The sequence below is a fragment of the Prinia subflava genome, chromosome 17 (assembly GCF_021018805.1).
Source record: "Prinia subflava isolate CZ2003 ecotype Zambia chromosome 17, Cam_Psub_1.2, whole genome shotgun sequence".
Classification (NCBI taxonomy): Eukaryota; Metazoa; Chordata; class Aves; order Passeriformes; family Cisticolidae; genus Prinia; species Prinia subflava.
Window position 1 is genome coordinate 11,155,607 of NC_086263.1, and position 17,170 is coordinate 11,172,776.

General features: G+C 36.4%; 2 protein-coding genes across 2 annotated transcripts in view; one reads left to right on the forward strand and one right to left on the reverse strand.

Annotated features, from left to right (window-relative positions):
* Window positions 1-17,170, reverse strand: part of C17H7orf50 (chromosome 17 C7orf50 homolog) — a 118,314-nt gene that overhangs the window by 98,071 nt on the left and 3,073 nt on the right. The window lies entirely within an intron of this gene.
* Window positions 2,308-5,995, forward strand: GPER1 (G protein-coupled estrogen receptor 1). The gene is made up of 2 exons (XM_063414655.1): window positions 2,308-2,542; window positions 3,860-5,995. The coding sequence occupies exon 2, from the start codon at window positions 4,284-4,286 to the stop codon at window positions 5,355-5,357; it is 1,074 nt and encodes a 357-aa protein (XP_063270725.1). The 5' UTR covers window positions 2,308-2,542; window positions 3,860-4,283; the 3' UTR covers window positions 5,358-5,995.

Consider the following 17,170-nt stretch of genomic DNA (forward strand, 5'->3'; position numbering starts at 1 on the left):
AAACCAGCAAAATTCCAAAGGCTGGATTACTGAGGTCTGACATGATACAACTCCTGCACCAGTTGCTTTCACACATGTTCTCAGCAACAATCACAGTAAGGTAAAACAGGTGGAGCTTTAAGACTCAATATTGTCACAACTGTGACCATAGATCATTAAGGCAGTCACTGTAAAGTCCTGTGAAATACCTGCAAGTGACAGGGAAAGAGCAGAAGTACAATGTTCAGCAGCTGCTAAAATTACTTTGAAGCATTTTATGGAACATGGAAATGACGAACAGTGAGATTAAGATAGATTAATCAGTAGCAATAATTTGACTGCATAAACAAGGGCCTGAAAATGCTGTGATCTGTTTTACAAAACAGGATTCAGAGGATTCGCACGATCATCTCATAAAATATTTAGAGAAATACAGAACCCATTAATTACAATATAATAATATACAAAATTACCATAATACCAAATATGATCTCTTATGCTTCACAGTTCTTCTAGCACAGAAAACAGCTACTTCATGGCTCTTTTGAAAGAGAATTTCCTTACAACTCTGGAAGAATGGCAAAGTGGCATATTTCTTACCATGAATTCAAACAAGGAAATTATCATTCAGAATTATACATTTTAATAGTAAATCAGTTGATATTCACAGCTAGATGAGCAAGGACAGATAGACCAGCTGATTATCAAATCCAGGCCCCCATAATAACAAACAACTGACACCCAGAAGTGAACATTACACATGAAGAAAAGTAAAAAATCCTTCAGGCCCTTGCAAGATCAGTGGAAGCTCTGAAGGACAGAACTAAGTAGAGCAAAACCACATGATCAACAAACAACAATAAAGACTCTTTTTAATCCTGTTCTTTTATGACAGCAAAAAATTAAGACCTTCAAAGCTGGTATCACAAGATTTTTGTAACATTTACCATATTCCAGTCCTACAATGCAATCATATTTGTACACGTCTCAAAGCAAAACACTTTAGGCTCTGTCCTCATCGTCCTGCATTAAAACAATCCCTTCCACACACTGGAAATCTTCTGTTTAGAAAACTTTCACCAGCACCAATCTGCGCAAACATTCTTTTGATCTAAATTATAACTGGTTCCAAAACTATTTATGAAGAGCCATCATGCAAGAACATCTTCAAAAACTTTTTAAATCACACTGCTAAAATCCTCTGCTCCTATACACAGTGTGTTGCAAAAAATCCAGCAAATAATATATTTGCCTCAATGAAGGCAAAGGGCTTCTGCTCCCACAGCCACTCACACAAAGTACTTCTGCTTCACTTTCCTACAGATTAGGTCCTCTGTAATCTAAACCTATTTGACCACTGTAATTGGTGTCATACATCTATTATAATGACATGTTAATTGCTTACTCCACACCTCTGAAACTGTCACATTGTCTTCCTGAAGTCCTAAATGCTGAGATCCCATCCATCTTATTCCAGCAGCAGCAGAATGCTGCATCCATGTACAGCAAAGCCACTCACAGCACTTAACGTTCAGGTGTCAGATCAACATAATCACAGAAGGCAACTGCCACAAATAAAATATTGCTCTTTTATGAGGAAGCTTTGACTTTCTTCCCATTCTAAGAATTCTGGCCACCAGTAGGTGGTGTTACTGGAAATGTCAAGTAGGTTTTTTTACCCCCTGCGGATGAAATGCAAAACTCCACCTGCAACACTGGTGGTTAATGCAAAACTGAGGCTCCTCATTCTCTGTAGGGTAAGCTTATTTCATCCATGTGATTTTGAGCTGAGCAATTCTAAGAAGTATGAGAATGACAACATATACCTGCAAATTTAAATAGAAACGGGCAAAATGGGATCAACTTGAAGGTAGGAAAACAAATTTATCTTATCCGTTTAGCAAATGACCCTTCTCAGATGCTTGATGTCTTCAACGAAATATTTCCCTTTAGATTGTCCAGAGGCTTTTAAAAAATAGCACAAGTAACAGTAATAACTGCTTTATATCTGTGTAAAATGTGCTTCATTGCAATTTGCAAATAAAGCTCTTAATTATTGTTCAGCCAAGCTCTAGATTTGAATGGACTATAAAACTTAAACACCAGAGGCAGAAAGGAGGATGCAATGAACATTAGGCAAAATAAAACTGACAAATACAAGAGAAAAGACGTTGGAGTAGTTCTAGTAAAAAGAAACCAGCAGAAACAGGGTTAATTCTAGCCTTATAAGGCTGTTCAGCAGCACTTCAACTGCACACAAATTAGAACAACCCTGGGAATCTATAAAGCTTGTTTTATTGCCAAGGACATGCAGCAAGATCTGCATTTTGCTCTTGTAAACTATCCTTTATTCAGGAAGCTTTAAAGCAGAATAGACTTTTATACGAATTTTGTTTTTACTGCTGAATCATCAACAGGTGGCACCCACTGCAGCTCTGCACACCTAAATGCAAGTTTTTACCGAGAGGACAGTGGAAGTTGCCACATCCATTACGTGTGCACCCAGCAAGGAGCAGCCTGCTGCTGTCTGGAGGGAAATCAGCCCGGGAGAAATGGAATTAAGGTAAAATAAAGTGTTTCACAGTACATCGTTACCTGTAATGCTTTTAATTGCTTGGCTTTTGGCGGCCTTTCAGATGTAATTAAAATCTGACCACAGACGGACCTTTTAAAATCAATTGCTCAGGTTGTTAACTTATCTTTTATCGTATTTAAATCTGTTTTACTGCCTTATTCACAAATAAAAGGCTGTCACATAAAGGCAACAGTTTATGTCTGACTTCCATAGCTGCTTGAAACAAACACCAAACCTTCTAATACGTGTGATTTCATACGGATATTTCAGAATGAAGATTTAAACTATTAAAATGATTCAAAATACAGCAACAGGTACTGGGAACTTATGCCTGTTTCACTGAGAAATCAAAGCTCTGGAACCCATATCTTTGTTTAAGTATCTGTAGCTATTTCTGATGACTTGAATACATTTAAGCAAACTCAGAGCTTTATTTCTGGCTAAAACTATTCTAACACTCTTACTCCACTAGTGGTTTGCTCTTGCCTCTCCAGACTGCACAGTGGCAGGATTCAAGTCATTAAAATGTGGAAATATGCACGAATTTTACTAGCAAAAAAATTTAGACGTGTATTTTCATGTAAATAAAAATCAACGGTTTGGTAGTAAGAGGCAGATTAAAGCAATTCAAAATATTTAAAACTTAACACAAAATAGCCTGGTTTATAATTTCCTTTCTGGTTTTATTTGTTTAGAGTGTCTTTTGTTTCTTTCTTTTTCTAAATAAACTTCTAGCAATGTTTCAAGTGCATAACATTCAACATTTAGAAGTAAACAAATCTGATAACTGGTATTTTCCATTACTACCCGGAAGTCAGTGAAACATAATAAATCAAAATAATGTTGGTGTAGATCGATATGCTACTTGTATTACCTTCGTTTCTAAAATTCACCTTTCCTTCCCCCTGGAAAGCAGCAGGAACCAAATGCTTGTCATCTCTGTTGCCTTCTCAGCCACAAACTCTGCTATTTATTAGCCTTACAAGCTGCTAGAATAAATATATACCTATATATATAAAAAATACAGTTTTTCTTTATTAGATTAAATTCACTCATTTGATTTCTCTGTATTTCTTCATTTTCTAATACTGAAACCCTGACAGCCACACACAATTTTAATAGACCTGCCCTCACAATGTGTTTTGATCTAGAACAAATTTAAATTCTTTTCAGTGAACCTCTGCATTTATATTAGAACATGATGTTTCCTGCAAGCCCAGCTGTGATGTTAAGTTAGCAGAAGCTAATGGCACATGGAACAGTGCTGGAATATGAGATTAATCGTTTTCCATTTGCAAATTGCAGGTCCAAGGATGTTCATTGATTATTAAAAGAAAACAAATGGAGCTAAAATTCCACTGCCTTCCAACTGGCATGAAGAAACACTGTTGCTGAAAAGCTTTTATTAAAGAGACCCAAGTACCACCATGGTAAAATGATTCCTACATGATCTTAAGGCACACAAGAATTGCAAATTCTCTCATTTAGAATGTATATAGTATCCTGTAAAACAAATTAAGACATTCAGTATTTGTAGTGTTATATTTCAGTCAGTTTTAATTAATGTGACTTTTAAAGCATTTTAATTTCCTATACAAAAATCTGTATTTTTTCAAATCCAATCAAAAATGCTTACTAGGAATTCAGTTAAAACCGAACAAAAATCTGATTTTTTTGGTATTGCCACCAAACCGTGAGCACTAATATCTTTTCTGCAGATATTTTAACCATGGAAACTTATTCTGCCTCAGTATCACCTGTTATATGTAACAGCACAACTTTTAACCTGAATGGATCCCATCTGTGTAACGAAAGCATATCCTCTAGATTAGCAGATAAATCAGAACACCAACAATATGTTATTGGCCTTTTCTTATCATGTCTTTACACAATATTCCTTTTTCCTATCGGTTTTGTGGGAAACATTCTGATACTGGTTGTCAACATTAGCTTTCGGGAAAAAATGACAATCCCAGACCTTTACTTCATAAACCTGGCAGTGGCTGATCTCATTCTAGTGGCTGATTCTCTCATTGAGGTGTTTAATCTTGACGAGAAGTATTACGATATCACCATCATTTGTACCTTTATGTCTTTGTTCCTTCAGATCAACATGTATAGCAGCATTTTCTTTCTGACATGGATGAGTTTTGACAGATACCTAGCACTGGCCAAAGTAATGAGGTCCAACCTATTTCGCACTATGCACCACGCTAGACTGAGCTGTGGGCTCATATGGATGGCATCCATTTCAGCAGCTCTAGTCCCATTCACAGCCGTGCACTTACAACACACCGGAGAGGTCTATTTTTGTTTTGCAGATGTAAAAGAAATCCAGTGGCTAGAGATAACCCTGGGGTTTATTATCCCCTTTGTGATCATCGGTCTGTGTTACTCATTAATTGTCCGAGTCCTTATAAAAGCACACAAGCACAGGAGCCTCCGTCTGCGGCGACAGAAGGCTCTGCGCATGATTTTTGTTGTTGTCCTGGTTTTCTTTATCTGCTGGCTCCCTGAAAACGTCTTCATTAGCGTCCAGCTTCTCCAGAGGAAAAGCGAGCCCGTCTCTTCCAACAGCCCATCCTTCAGGCATGATTATCCTTTAACAGGACATATTGTGAACCTAGCAGCTTTTTCTAATAGCTGCCTGAACCCCTTAATTTACAGTTTTCTGGGGGAAACCTTCAGAGACAAACTGCGACTGTACATTGAACAGAAAACAAAAATGTCAACCTTGCATCGCTTCTGTCAGGCTGCCTTAACGTCTGTCATTCCTGACAGTAATGAGCAATCAGAAGTCTGATTTAGTGTCATTGTATAAAACATATGACTGTGAAGTTGTGCAAATAGTGAACAAAATGCTTGCTACTAACAGAAAAAAAGTGCATTTGTGTGTGTGTATATACATATTGTATCGCTCTATTGAGTATTGAAGGTTTATATTCAAAATGGTTTTATGACAAGACTTTAATGTAGAAGAATATGTTTTAGTCAGATTTATATTTAATTATGAACAGGATTATTAAAAGCTGAGCACTGAAGAAGCTTTATTTTGTATTATACATGTATGAATGACAATATAAGAGAAAATTTTATCAAGTTAGGAAGACTCTAGATGTAATCTGATTATCAGAGATGATACTTTGCTGGTGTTTATAAGGTACTTCCACTGAAATAATGAAGCTGCCGTAACAGTGAGGAAAAATCATTACAACATATTGATGTGGAGATGCAGAAAACATTGATTTTTTTTCACCCAAACATGTTAAGATGAATTACTTTGCTTACAAGAACTACATGGTACTATCGTCACTGTATTCAAGCATGTCTTCCATGATTAAGTTTTTAATCTTAATATAATCAAGCACAGTGATGAGGTTTTGTCTACTAAATGTAATCTACTGTTTACATCAGTACTTGATCAAAACCAAAATCATCTGTAACTATAGTGCTCATCTCAAAGAACTTCACAGAAGCAAAATGTAGTGCTTCATTCTGTCTTCTAAGGAGTGACCCAGATGATCTCCCTCAGAACAAACATAATTGGCCCCTTTGTCAAAAATGCCACTGCACTAACATCATGTACATTCACACCTGCCTTCAGATTTGAGTGCACTTTGCACAAAATCTCTTCACATTCCCGAACAAAATGCTGTGGTTTTTAAGGAACTGTCACTTTCTGCAAAAGATATTGTAGATATTGTGTACATATTGCTTATGGAAGTGACAGAACCCTCCATTTTTAGAAAGGAAGAATGGATGTAATGGAGAGTGTGATCAGTGATCATCAGCTCTGGACTTCGTGCACACCCATCCCACCTCCAGAAACCCCCAAACTTTCAAGACTGTAAGATGCATTTTAGATGCTTTGATCCTTTGAAGATTAATTACACTAAGCAAACAAATGATAGCGCCATTTACTGGAAGACAATAGCGTTTCTTTTCTTCTAGCAAATAATTGGATTCTAAATCTGATTGATGTTTAGCACAGGTTACTCCTGAACTTGTTCAGAGGAAGCTATAAAGTTCCTAGAGCTTAGCATGCAAGATCATTAAAACATCACTTGCTGCATCTCTCAAGTGAATAAACTCACTTCACTTCTGTGCTTATTGACTGAAGCACCAGAACTCAACAGAATAAGATGCTCTGTCCTATTTTCAACTGTCATATATTAATTAATTAGCACAATAACAGACTTTAAAGGATTTTTAAATGTAGACCTTTAAAACAATGACTAAAGCTACTGAAGCAATAAAGAAAACAGTGAAAACGATGATTCCACTCATATTTCTCATGAAATATTTTGAGTTTCCTAGTGGAAGTTTTGGCCACAAAAGACTTGACCTATAAACAGAAAGGCCACAAGATGATGATGGCTGAATTTGAAATAGCTGAATATTCCTGCAGCTCCAACAGGAACAGCAGTGTGGAGTCTGAGGCAACTGCAGATTATCTGCAAGTAATTGCTAATCACAGTCTAACAAAAACGTGTTTAGTCCCATCCTCCCTGCAGAACACCAAATAGATCTCTCAAGAAAGATGCAAGCATAGCACGAGTTGCTAAAAAACACCCAACAAGTCATCTCCCACAATTGTGCTCCATCACACACAGTCCTTTTTCCTCAGTATTTTCCTTTTTGGAATTAGCCACAATTACTCAGGTCCTATGGACTGCCAATAGACATTAATCACACCATTAAAGATGGCTATTTCAGACAACACCCAGCTGAAGGAAGGGATAATTGTCTTGGCAATACAATTCTGAGGATTAAGACACATCTTGAGCTTACAGATTTATTGGTTTGTGCATCCTGACACTTGCCATGAATAAGTAACTTACTTGGGGTTACAGGAATACACTTTCCTGTAGTTGTTGCTTATTTGTTTTTTTAGGAATAAGACCTTTTCCCCCTCCTCCCCCCTTCCAATACAGAGATAACATTTTTGATCAAGTCTATGGTAGAAGTCTCTCTACTATGCCCTGCAGAACACAACTCAAGAAAGTCTTTGTGCAGAAGCTTATAATAATAAACAAACAGCAATAGCAAATGCCTGCTCATGCATCCTCCAAAGTAGTTTGTTTCTAAGTGATCATATTCAGTTATATACAGTGAAATCTAGGAAAGGCCAGATTACTATAGCACTAAGAAAACAATATTTACTCAACCCAAAACAATCATGCATGTTTAAAAAAATATGCATGTTTAAAAGCAAATTACAAACCTAAAATACCTGATGACTTCCCTACTGCTGATATTTTGGTACAGGCTTATGAACTGTGCCTGAAATTACTAAATTTAAACATACTTCTTACTTTAAATACAAAGCACTCTCCCAGCTGAAAAAACTGCACACTTATTCCCAAAGCTTTTTTTTTTAAACAGTAACTCTGTACAAAGTAATATTTACAGAAATGTCATACAATTTCCATGTGTTTATGTACACAACATGCTCTCTGCAAGGCATCATCTTGCAGTAACTTGCTGCTCTGGCTTATCCATGGACCAAAAGGATCTCAGCTTGATGTGTCATTTTTTTAATTTCAAAGAACATAATCACCAATAAATAAAACCTTTTCTAGAGTGTAGAGGAAAAAAGGAATGGGAGCAAGAATTTTGATACAACCCCTTCACTTTTTATCTCTGTTCTCTTACAATTGTTTAATTGCTGAGTTGAAAGAAAAGATTCCCTATGCCTTTCTAAAACACTGGACTGATGACAACAACGAGATTTTAAAAGCTGTTTATAACAGTTGCTTACAATCTTTGCTAAAATAGTCTATATATCAACTTTCCAGACATGAAAAGTCCAGTATTAAGAAAAGCTCACAGAAAAGAGGAGGGAGGGAATAATCAAAAAACCCCTGAAACCATTAACTGCTTTTGAAAATAATACCTTGGCACAAGAATGCTTTGAATGCACAGGGTATAACTGAACATCTAGAAACAAAATAAATGCAAACAGCACAAAGTAGCACCAATCTGGACCTGATGCAACTGAAAGCAACAGTTACAGCTGTGTAAAAGAAAAAGAGTTAATGTGAGACCTCTTTAACATGTTAAAGAGATGCTGTAACTTTGCATTCCTTTGACAATTTTAGGAGATACACTGAATACCGACTGTGCAGACACAACATCCACCTCTCAAAAATGCAAAGCCAGTCAGTCTAAAGATAAAGCTTGATTCATTTATGAAGAGCATTACAGGATGGCAGGGCATGTGACAGAGAATTTGAATCAATGAGTCAGGCGATCCCAGATTCTGTGCAAGCCGTTGACATAATACAGGCAAGATGCAAGAAAAGGCACCTCTCCCTTCAAAAGCTTGAAAAAAAATTGAGCACAAAGTTTTGCAAGAAAATGCTTGTAAAATTTCAGACTAAGTATCTGTATTTCAAACAAAATTCACTGCCTGTACAGTGCAGACTTTAATCTTTTTTCCAGCCATCAAGTTGTGTTAGAGTATAACTGAATTTTTTCCCGTGTAAGGATTTTGCTGTATTCTCTCAGCTGTTTATTAAGACTGCAAAAGCAAAAAGGTTGTCTGGACAATTTTAAATGGTTAGGATTGTCACATAAAAAATGTGTTAAAGAGTGATTTACTGTAAGTAAAAGCATGTCAAGTTCAACCCTGATTATCATTAATTCCATTGGAACTTGTTTCTGCATAACTAAAAACAAGTGAGTGTATGAAGAAGCAGGTTTGAATTTTAATAGCTTACTCATGAAGGTGAACCAATGAATTAATTTGATTTTGATTGAAAACAACAAAGATAAGGACTTGATTTGAATTTAAGGGACAGTATCTATCCTTCCCTTTCACTCTAAGTCTTACCCATTCAGACCATCAGACAAACATTTAAAGTTTTCATTACAGAAGAGTACAGGGCCTAATTAATTGTTTATTTGTCCTTTTTTTATGATAAAACTGGAAAAACATGTGATGGTCACTTTTAAGACATCCACACAGAACACCTTTCCCCTATACCCTTAAGCTCTGCTGTCAGAGAGGTTGTGGTACATGCCCTGTGCTGTGTTTTAAAGAGAGACACCAAATATGAAAATCTGAACACCCTCCATTCATATATTTATAATTTAGATATCCTTTCTTCAACAGTATTATCCAAACTATTTATTCCACAGTGACTTTTAATACAATAAACTGTTAACCCTTGGGTTTGGGCTTCCATTTAGACCTCCATTCCATCACACAGCAGCATGACACAGGCAGGAGCTAAGAATAAACATATTGAGCATATTGAGCCACCCAAGGTGCCAACACAGCAGCAATGTCCTCTCAGGACTGCAGACTGTGCAGGATCAGCTCTACTTTGAACTCCCTTTCTTACATGCTGCTTCATTTATTTTACATAAGTCCACTAAATGCCACTGCAAAATACAGATGATTGTCTGAGTCTCGCAAAGTCACCTGCCTGTTTAGAATGGCTTTTGAAACTGTCCAACCCCTGTGATAAAAACCATTTTCAAGTTTCCAACCTGTTTTCTTACATTGTTCAAACAGTCTACTATAGGTATATACAGACATTTCCAAGTTCTAAATTAAACTACTGAGCTGTTCATTACCAAAAATTAAAACCCAACCTTCTCAAAATAAGTATTTAATGCAGCAGGGTAAGCCTTTCCAAAGCAGTAGCTTTGCTTACAAGTCCCAGTTCACTTGACCTGCAAGCAAAATCACTGAAAAGGTTTAAGACCTTTTCAAATTGCATTGAATGTGTTTTCTTGAAGGACTTTAAAAAAACTGTGGGGAGAAAAAAAAGACATAATAGAGAAATGGGAAAATTATCAGGATATTGTTAAATTATCCTTAGAATTGGAGTTAAGGCGATTTTTACAGAAAGAGCTCAGTGGCAGAATTGCCTAATAGTGCTGGAGATAGATTTGTTTTCTGCCTCAGCAGCAGAAATATTTCCTTTCCCAGGCATTCCCTCAATAGAAACAGTAATATAATGGCAAATAAGATTTTCTTCCTTTCATTCTCTCTCCATTCACAACTACAAAAGAGAAATAGCCTGTACCTGACTACAGAAACCTTTTAACTCTTGTGCTCCAGAGTGAAGTGCACACAGCAAACTGAGAAAGAAATCAAGGAAACAGCTCACTTAAACAATTGACAGTATTCCAAATATCCACCTGACAACTGAGTATCAAGGTGGGAAGACGATCCAGACAGTGATGTGTGAGGGAACTTAATTTATATACTTGCTTGGCTTCCAAAGACATAAAGTCAGAATAATTACTTCTGATAGTACAAGCTCATTCTCTAGAACAGTGAGAAACGTGACATGTTATTTTCTTATGCTAATTAAAGCTGCCTGATGATGTGTGACACTGTCAAGAGTGTTGTGGGAGCAGCAGCCCACCCTGGCTGGCAGAGGTGCTGCTGGAACCAACATCAGATCACACAGAACCCAAGAGCATCCTCAGCCCAAAACAGGGGACCTGTGAGGACCCACGGAGAACTGCCCCTGTCCCCTGCTGATCTGTGCTCTTCTTGACTCTCACCGAGTGAGACTTTTTTTGATCTTGGCCAGAGATTTTATTCCAAAACCTATCAGATCAGAACAGTTGGTTGCTCCTATTCTAAGCTCAAACAAGATCATGACTTGATCTAGACAAATGTAAAGAAGACAACCATCGTTTAAGCAAATGATGGTAAATTTTACAATTTAAAAGAACACAACTTTACAAGTTTATTAAAAGATGTCTTTGGAGTACAGGCTTGAAAGCCACAAAAGATGGGACTTTTGTAATAAAATAGGAAAAGCCTGTCTATTCCAAAGGTAATTTGAAAAAGAATCAGCCAGTGAGGTGCATGAAGGCTCCTAAATTCACAAAAAGATCATGACCATTTTCAATGACCTCTGTATTACAGTTCAGTACAACAGTTCTGTACCCAATTAGTTATTTTATGAGTGGGTAAGGATGAATAACACCTCTTTAGAATTCAGTCCATAGCGTAAAGGTAGGATGGAATGACAGTTACTAAAAGCATGTATTTTCCACAGATACTTTAGATTTTCTCTTCTCTTTACATAACCACTCTGCTCCTTTTTAAGCAATGCAGCCCTAAGCCCTCAGGACATCCTCTGAACAGCTTTGACATCTTTCAAACTCGGAGATGGTAGGAAGAGCTGTCTGCCCTTATGTATATGCTGTTTGCAATAGCCTGGTTTACAGATGCAAATTATTAAGATAATGCTGAGAAATTTAATAAAACACTAGTTGATGATCTTCCGTTTGATATCCTACAGAACTCCTGTGGGATTCAATTAGAAACAGGTAAATGCATTCAAAGACAGAGTCTGGTTCCCCTGTCAAATACCTTCATGCTTGTACCCTCGATATTTCAGGAAGGTTCTAAAAGTCAAAAGATTAATTTTCTTTTCTAATTACTTGTTGGATGTAACAGACAAGCACTTTCCAAGTATTTATTAATCTGTGTGGCTTTGATCTAATACCCAAGAGCCATTTTATCTATGCTGTAATTTATTAACATACATAAATATACACTGATCTTTCATGTGGTTCACAATATTGCATCTAAACACAAAAGGCATTTTGAATGAGGAAACTTCTCATTTCTCATTCATATTACAGAAGCAGCCATGACCCTTCCTTTATCTGTGCCAAAACATTGGGGTTTGTTAATTTTTGGATCTATTTCCTCAACACAGAGAAAGTCATATTTTATAAAAATCATTATACCAGACTCCCACATTGTTTAAACAAGCAGCAGCATCTCATCAAGGACAGGGCTGCTTTTTAGAATAAGCATAATTTAAATATCTAAATCCATGCCATTTTAGGTTTTGTGAACCAATTAACATTAACAAAACAGTACTAAGAGCAATAAAGAGGAAGTAACAAATCCACAAGAATCAGGCCTGCATTAATACATTATGCTATACACACTTCCAAGTTTCAAGCCCTGTCAAGAATAATTGCCTTTGAATGCCCATTTCTCTGCTTTATCCTGTATCAGAATGCAGCAAACATCCTGTCAAGATTACAAGTTAATTTCTTGCCAAGTGAATGCATTTTGCAAATTCAAACATGTTAACGGGACTTCTTTTTAACTGAAGTTACACGTATTTTGAGGTTGTGTGCCAAGTTTTCTGTATTCAACAATTTGGGCCTTTTCCAGCAATTTTCACTGATAACGCCTCCCTCTATGAGAGGTTAGAAGTCATCAATACAGAACCAGAATAAAATTATCATTGAAAAAGGGGAGAGAACAGTGTTTTCACTGGAGCTGGGTGACACAGTCAAGCAGATCTTGCCTTTGCTCCTTCAACAATTGAACACTCAACAAATTCAACCCAAAAGTGGGAATCCTGCTGAGAATTTCAATTTTGTTAAGATATTTGCAGTTAAGGCAGGAAAGCAAAGATTTATACTGGAAATCCAACAAAAGCCACCAAGGAAGGTCTCACCAGCCAGCAGAGAATGAGGCCTGAGAGGAAACAAGAAGTACGTGCTCCAAGAAGAGAAGGAAGATTTCTCCCTCTTAACAGCAAAGAAGGGACAGTTGTGTTTCACCACCAAGTTCCCCATCCATTTAATACCCTGGCTTTATTAATAAAAGTAGGGAATCAACTTTGAATGGATACAGATTAAGGCAAATACCCAGAATTAGCATGAACCTCTTGTTGGCTAATATGTAATGAAGAATGCACAATTCCTTTAAACACGAGTAAGAAACACACCACATATTGTTTATACCAAACACAGTTGGGGACGTGAGCCCTTCGCCTGGGAAAACCATCTTCAAAGTAGCAACTGTTTTCCCAGCTGTGAATACTCTTTCCTGGGAAATCTATTCGTACCATTACAAAAATAATTTTCAAAGGAATGTTAAATTATGCAGCCTAATCTATGCATATCCATATTTCAGACACGATTCTGTACCTTCTTAGACATGTCTGTTTACAGAAGGCCTACTATTCTCTATAAACACTACATGGGTGTCACAATTAAATTTATACCCTTTTAAAAATAGGTAAATGTATGGTTAATTTAATAAAATAATTTGAAGGAACTCTATCAATATTCTGATGAAGAAGTGTTAGCAGGAAACAAATGTTTCAGTCCCATAACCAGCTGCCCTCAAAGTTTGTTGTTTTGTCGTTGGTTGTTTTTTTAAAAAATTTTCCTAATTTGAGAAATCGTGCATAGATAAGAAATCAGATAAACCAAGCAAGATGTCACACAGTAAGCCACAAATGCCACATGGATTTAGAGTTTGTAACTATTTCCTATAACTATCAGAAGGACACCATACAGAGAGGTGCTAAGAGCCAGTGGGCCAGCAAACGTCTCTTTGTGCAAGTAAAAAAACCCCAAACAAATAACCCAAGAATAAACATTCAACTGAAAGGTAGCCCAAAGCAAAGAGAAATAGGCCAAACATTTTAATTATAGACTAACAAAACCCAGCACAATAATATCCATCCTGACATTTAACTTGGCCATTTTGAGAAACAGCTCCCACCCCCCTTTATCACTGGGAAACTGCTTTCTGCTGATGTATCTTTCCATCAAGGCACAGGGGGAGATGGAGGGATAGGGGAAGATGAAAGATTATGTCATCTTCTCTTCATAATATGGATAAAACCCTATTTGCATGTTAAAGATACTTAAAAATGTTAAAAAAAAACCAGCCAGGTATGAGACAAGATTCTTATTTTAGGAGGTTATGCTAAATAAAATTAACTTTTGGGGATTTATTTCTTTATTTTTTTAGTATTTAAAATTTTTACATATTCCTTGAATAAAAAGTAATAACCTCAGATAACACTAATGCTTACAACAGAAGATTAAGCAAGTACAGCAAAACCACACAAGTGCAGGAAGAGTGCATAGTAGAATTGCAATGCAAACAGTTTCCAAAATATACTTTTTATGTATATAAAATGTAGTTAATAATGGCAGCCCGGTGATCAGAAGAAAATCCTGCAACATCACACTAAGTTGTTCATTTCATGGCATTTTTTTAGGATGGGAAAATATAAACCAAGTTATTTTGATGGTTACAAGATAAGCTTCCCATTAATTAGAAAAATAAATTAAGGGAACAATAAAGGATTACTGAGTTTGTTTGCAAATCATCCACAACTCATTATTTCAAGAACAGGCTTTGGGATGAATTAGTGGGTTGTCAAACAAATAAATACACTGTCTGATGATAGCTTTACAGTATCTGCTGGATCAGTTTGCACCAATGCCTGGTTTGCATTTATTAAACATTCAAATTATTACCCCAGTTACCTGATTACAAGCAGCATTAGAGATCATATCAAAGCAGTATTCCCAGTTATTCCATCAAATGCATGCCCAAAATGTTTACCTCCACAGCTTAAACATAATTTTATGGGGTTTTCCACTGCTACAACCAAACAGTGATTTTAAAGAAATTTTTTTTCTTCTTTTTTTTTGTGGCTTGCTTTGCAGCTAAATAATTCTATAGTGTTCTTTATGATAACCTCCAAAAAAAATCAAACAGAAAAATCCTTTCTTTACAAATTTTGCCATTTTCCATTTAGTAAACAGATCTTACTGTTTGGGCACCTGCACACTCTGATGAAAGAAACGCTATGAGCTACTTGTTTATTTGTCATTGTTTGTAGTATCTGTATGGAATCTCAGAAATTAAATTCCTTTCCCACTGATCCTGCCTTTATCTGAGGAAAATGTTGATTCCTCCTCCTCCAACCACTTGCAATGCTGAAGATAACAAGGGAGTACAAGGAAACACCCACTGGCTGTATGAGCATTACCTAAAGTACCCTTCAACCACGAACAAGGAGATTTGATTTATAAAGATTGATCGTCCCTTAGTCATTGTAATTTTCCTTGAAGTTACAATGTTCACTAGACTCAATTGGGAAGGAACAGGAAATTAATATTGTTTTCTATGGATTACGAATTTTGACTCTTGCCTAATAGATGTTCTGTTCTGAAAGAATTTCCTACTGTTCTGCAGAAAGTCAGCAGCTCTGCAAACAGCACTGCAGCAACAAGATCTGCCCGTAAATGACAAGATCCTTTGACACAGTAAGGTCATTCTGGGCAGAACTCAAATAGCCCTGGGAAACAAAGCAACCACAGGTTGTTCCCTGCCTCCAGAGCTGCAACTGGACTGCTGCTCCAGTAAGCTTTGTGGCACTGAGGCAGCTGGAAATTTCAAGGCTGGAGAAATCCATAACCAGAAGCAAAAAAGGGGTAATTGCAAAGAAACACTTCTAAGGGTTCTGTTATTTCAAGATGACACCCTAATAATACTGCAAATGTTTTTTTTTCAGAGAAATTACAACTAGTCAGAAAAGATCCATAAGACAGTTGTTACCTAAGAAACTTCAAACCATCAATCTAGATAGCACATGTTAAATCTCTTTTCTTCATACCTGTGTTACAGTTTGAAAGGAAAAACTTTAACATTCTGATAATTCAACATATAAGTATGTTAGCAAACTATAAGTCATTATAAAAATGTAAAACTAATGTCTGGTGATTAAAAAAAATCTGTTTAACATGTGTGATTATTTCAAGTAGGTAAATAGAACAGTAACATTAGGAGAATTGGTCAGAAAAACCACAAGGCTGAATTAAGTTCTAAAATTTAATTAATCTTTAAAACTCAGCTCCACTAGAGATGTCTTATTTAGAGCTGTGTGGTTCTAAGATCACTCATGAAAACATTCATATTGGTTTTGAAATGCTTATTGCTATTTAGTGTAAACAGAAGAAATTGAGTAGATGAAAATCAATAAAACATCAAGATTACTGTGAAAGGTCAAGCTGTTCCAAGGAAAAATGTCTCAGTCTAAGGCTGGTAAGAATTTTTGAAATAAATTTCTTGAAGGAATGATCAGTATACACTACGTCCAGTCACTGAAAACAAACCTCAACTTGCCTCCAGCTCTATAAAAAAATCAATTAGACATTTGTATTTTCCACTTTGGAGATTAAATTTGCTGTACTAGAGTTGAAAAAAAAAAAAAAAAAAAAAGTAAATCACAAGAATGTGACTTAATGAATCAGTGAAACCTCTGTCCCACCTAAAACTTTGACTTCTTTCTAGCACACATGAGACTCCTTAGGAAAAACGGACCCTACCCAGCCTTACTTTAAGAATGCCAGGAAAAGTTTCCTTTAATTCCATTAGTGCATTAAAAGCCAATCACAGCTCACCAGAATGCAGGCACCATGATTCAGGAATTCCTGAATAGATCTAGCAAAATTCCAGCTTATTTTAAAGTAACAGAAATCAAATTAAAGGAAGTAGAGGTGCAGGATAAACCTTCTCAGCAGTTGCCTAACTTTTGTTCCAAATTTCTTACTTGGAACCATTCACACTGAATGAGCACAGCCCCAGAGTTCCTCCTGATATTCCTGTTCACACAGAGCAGTTTTACCTTGTTCTCTATTACATTTTCCATGCTGACAAGGTTTGATGACCAAAAGCATTTTAAAGCATAAATGCTAGTGTGCCTTAACCAAGCATTTTACACAAAGCTGGGAGTACTTACAGTGAGTAACAATCAAACTGCCAAGCAATTAACTTTCTTTAACCACTTCTGAAGTAAAAATGTT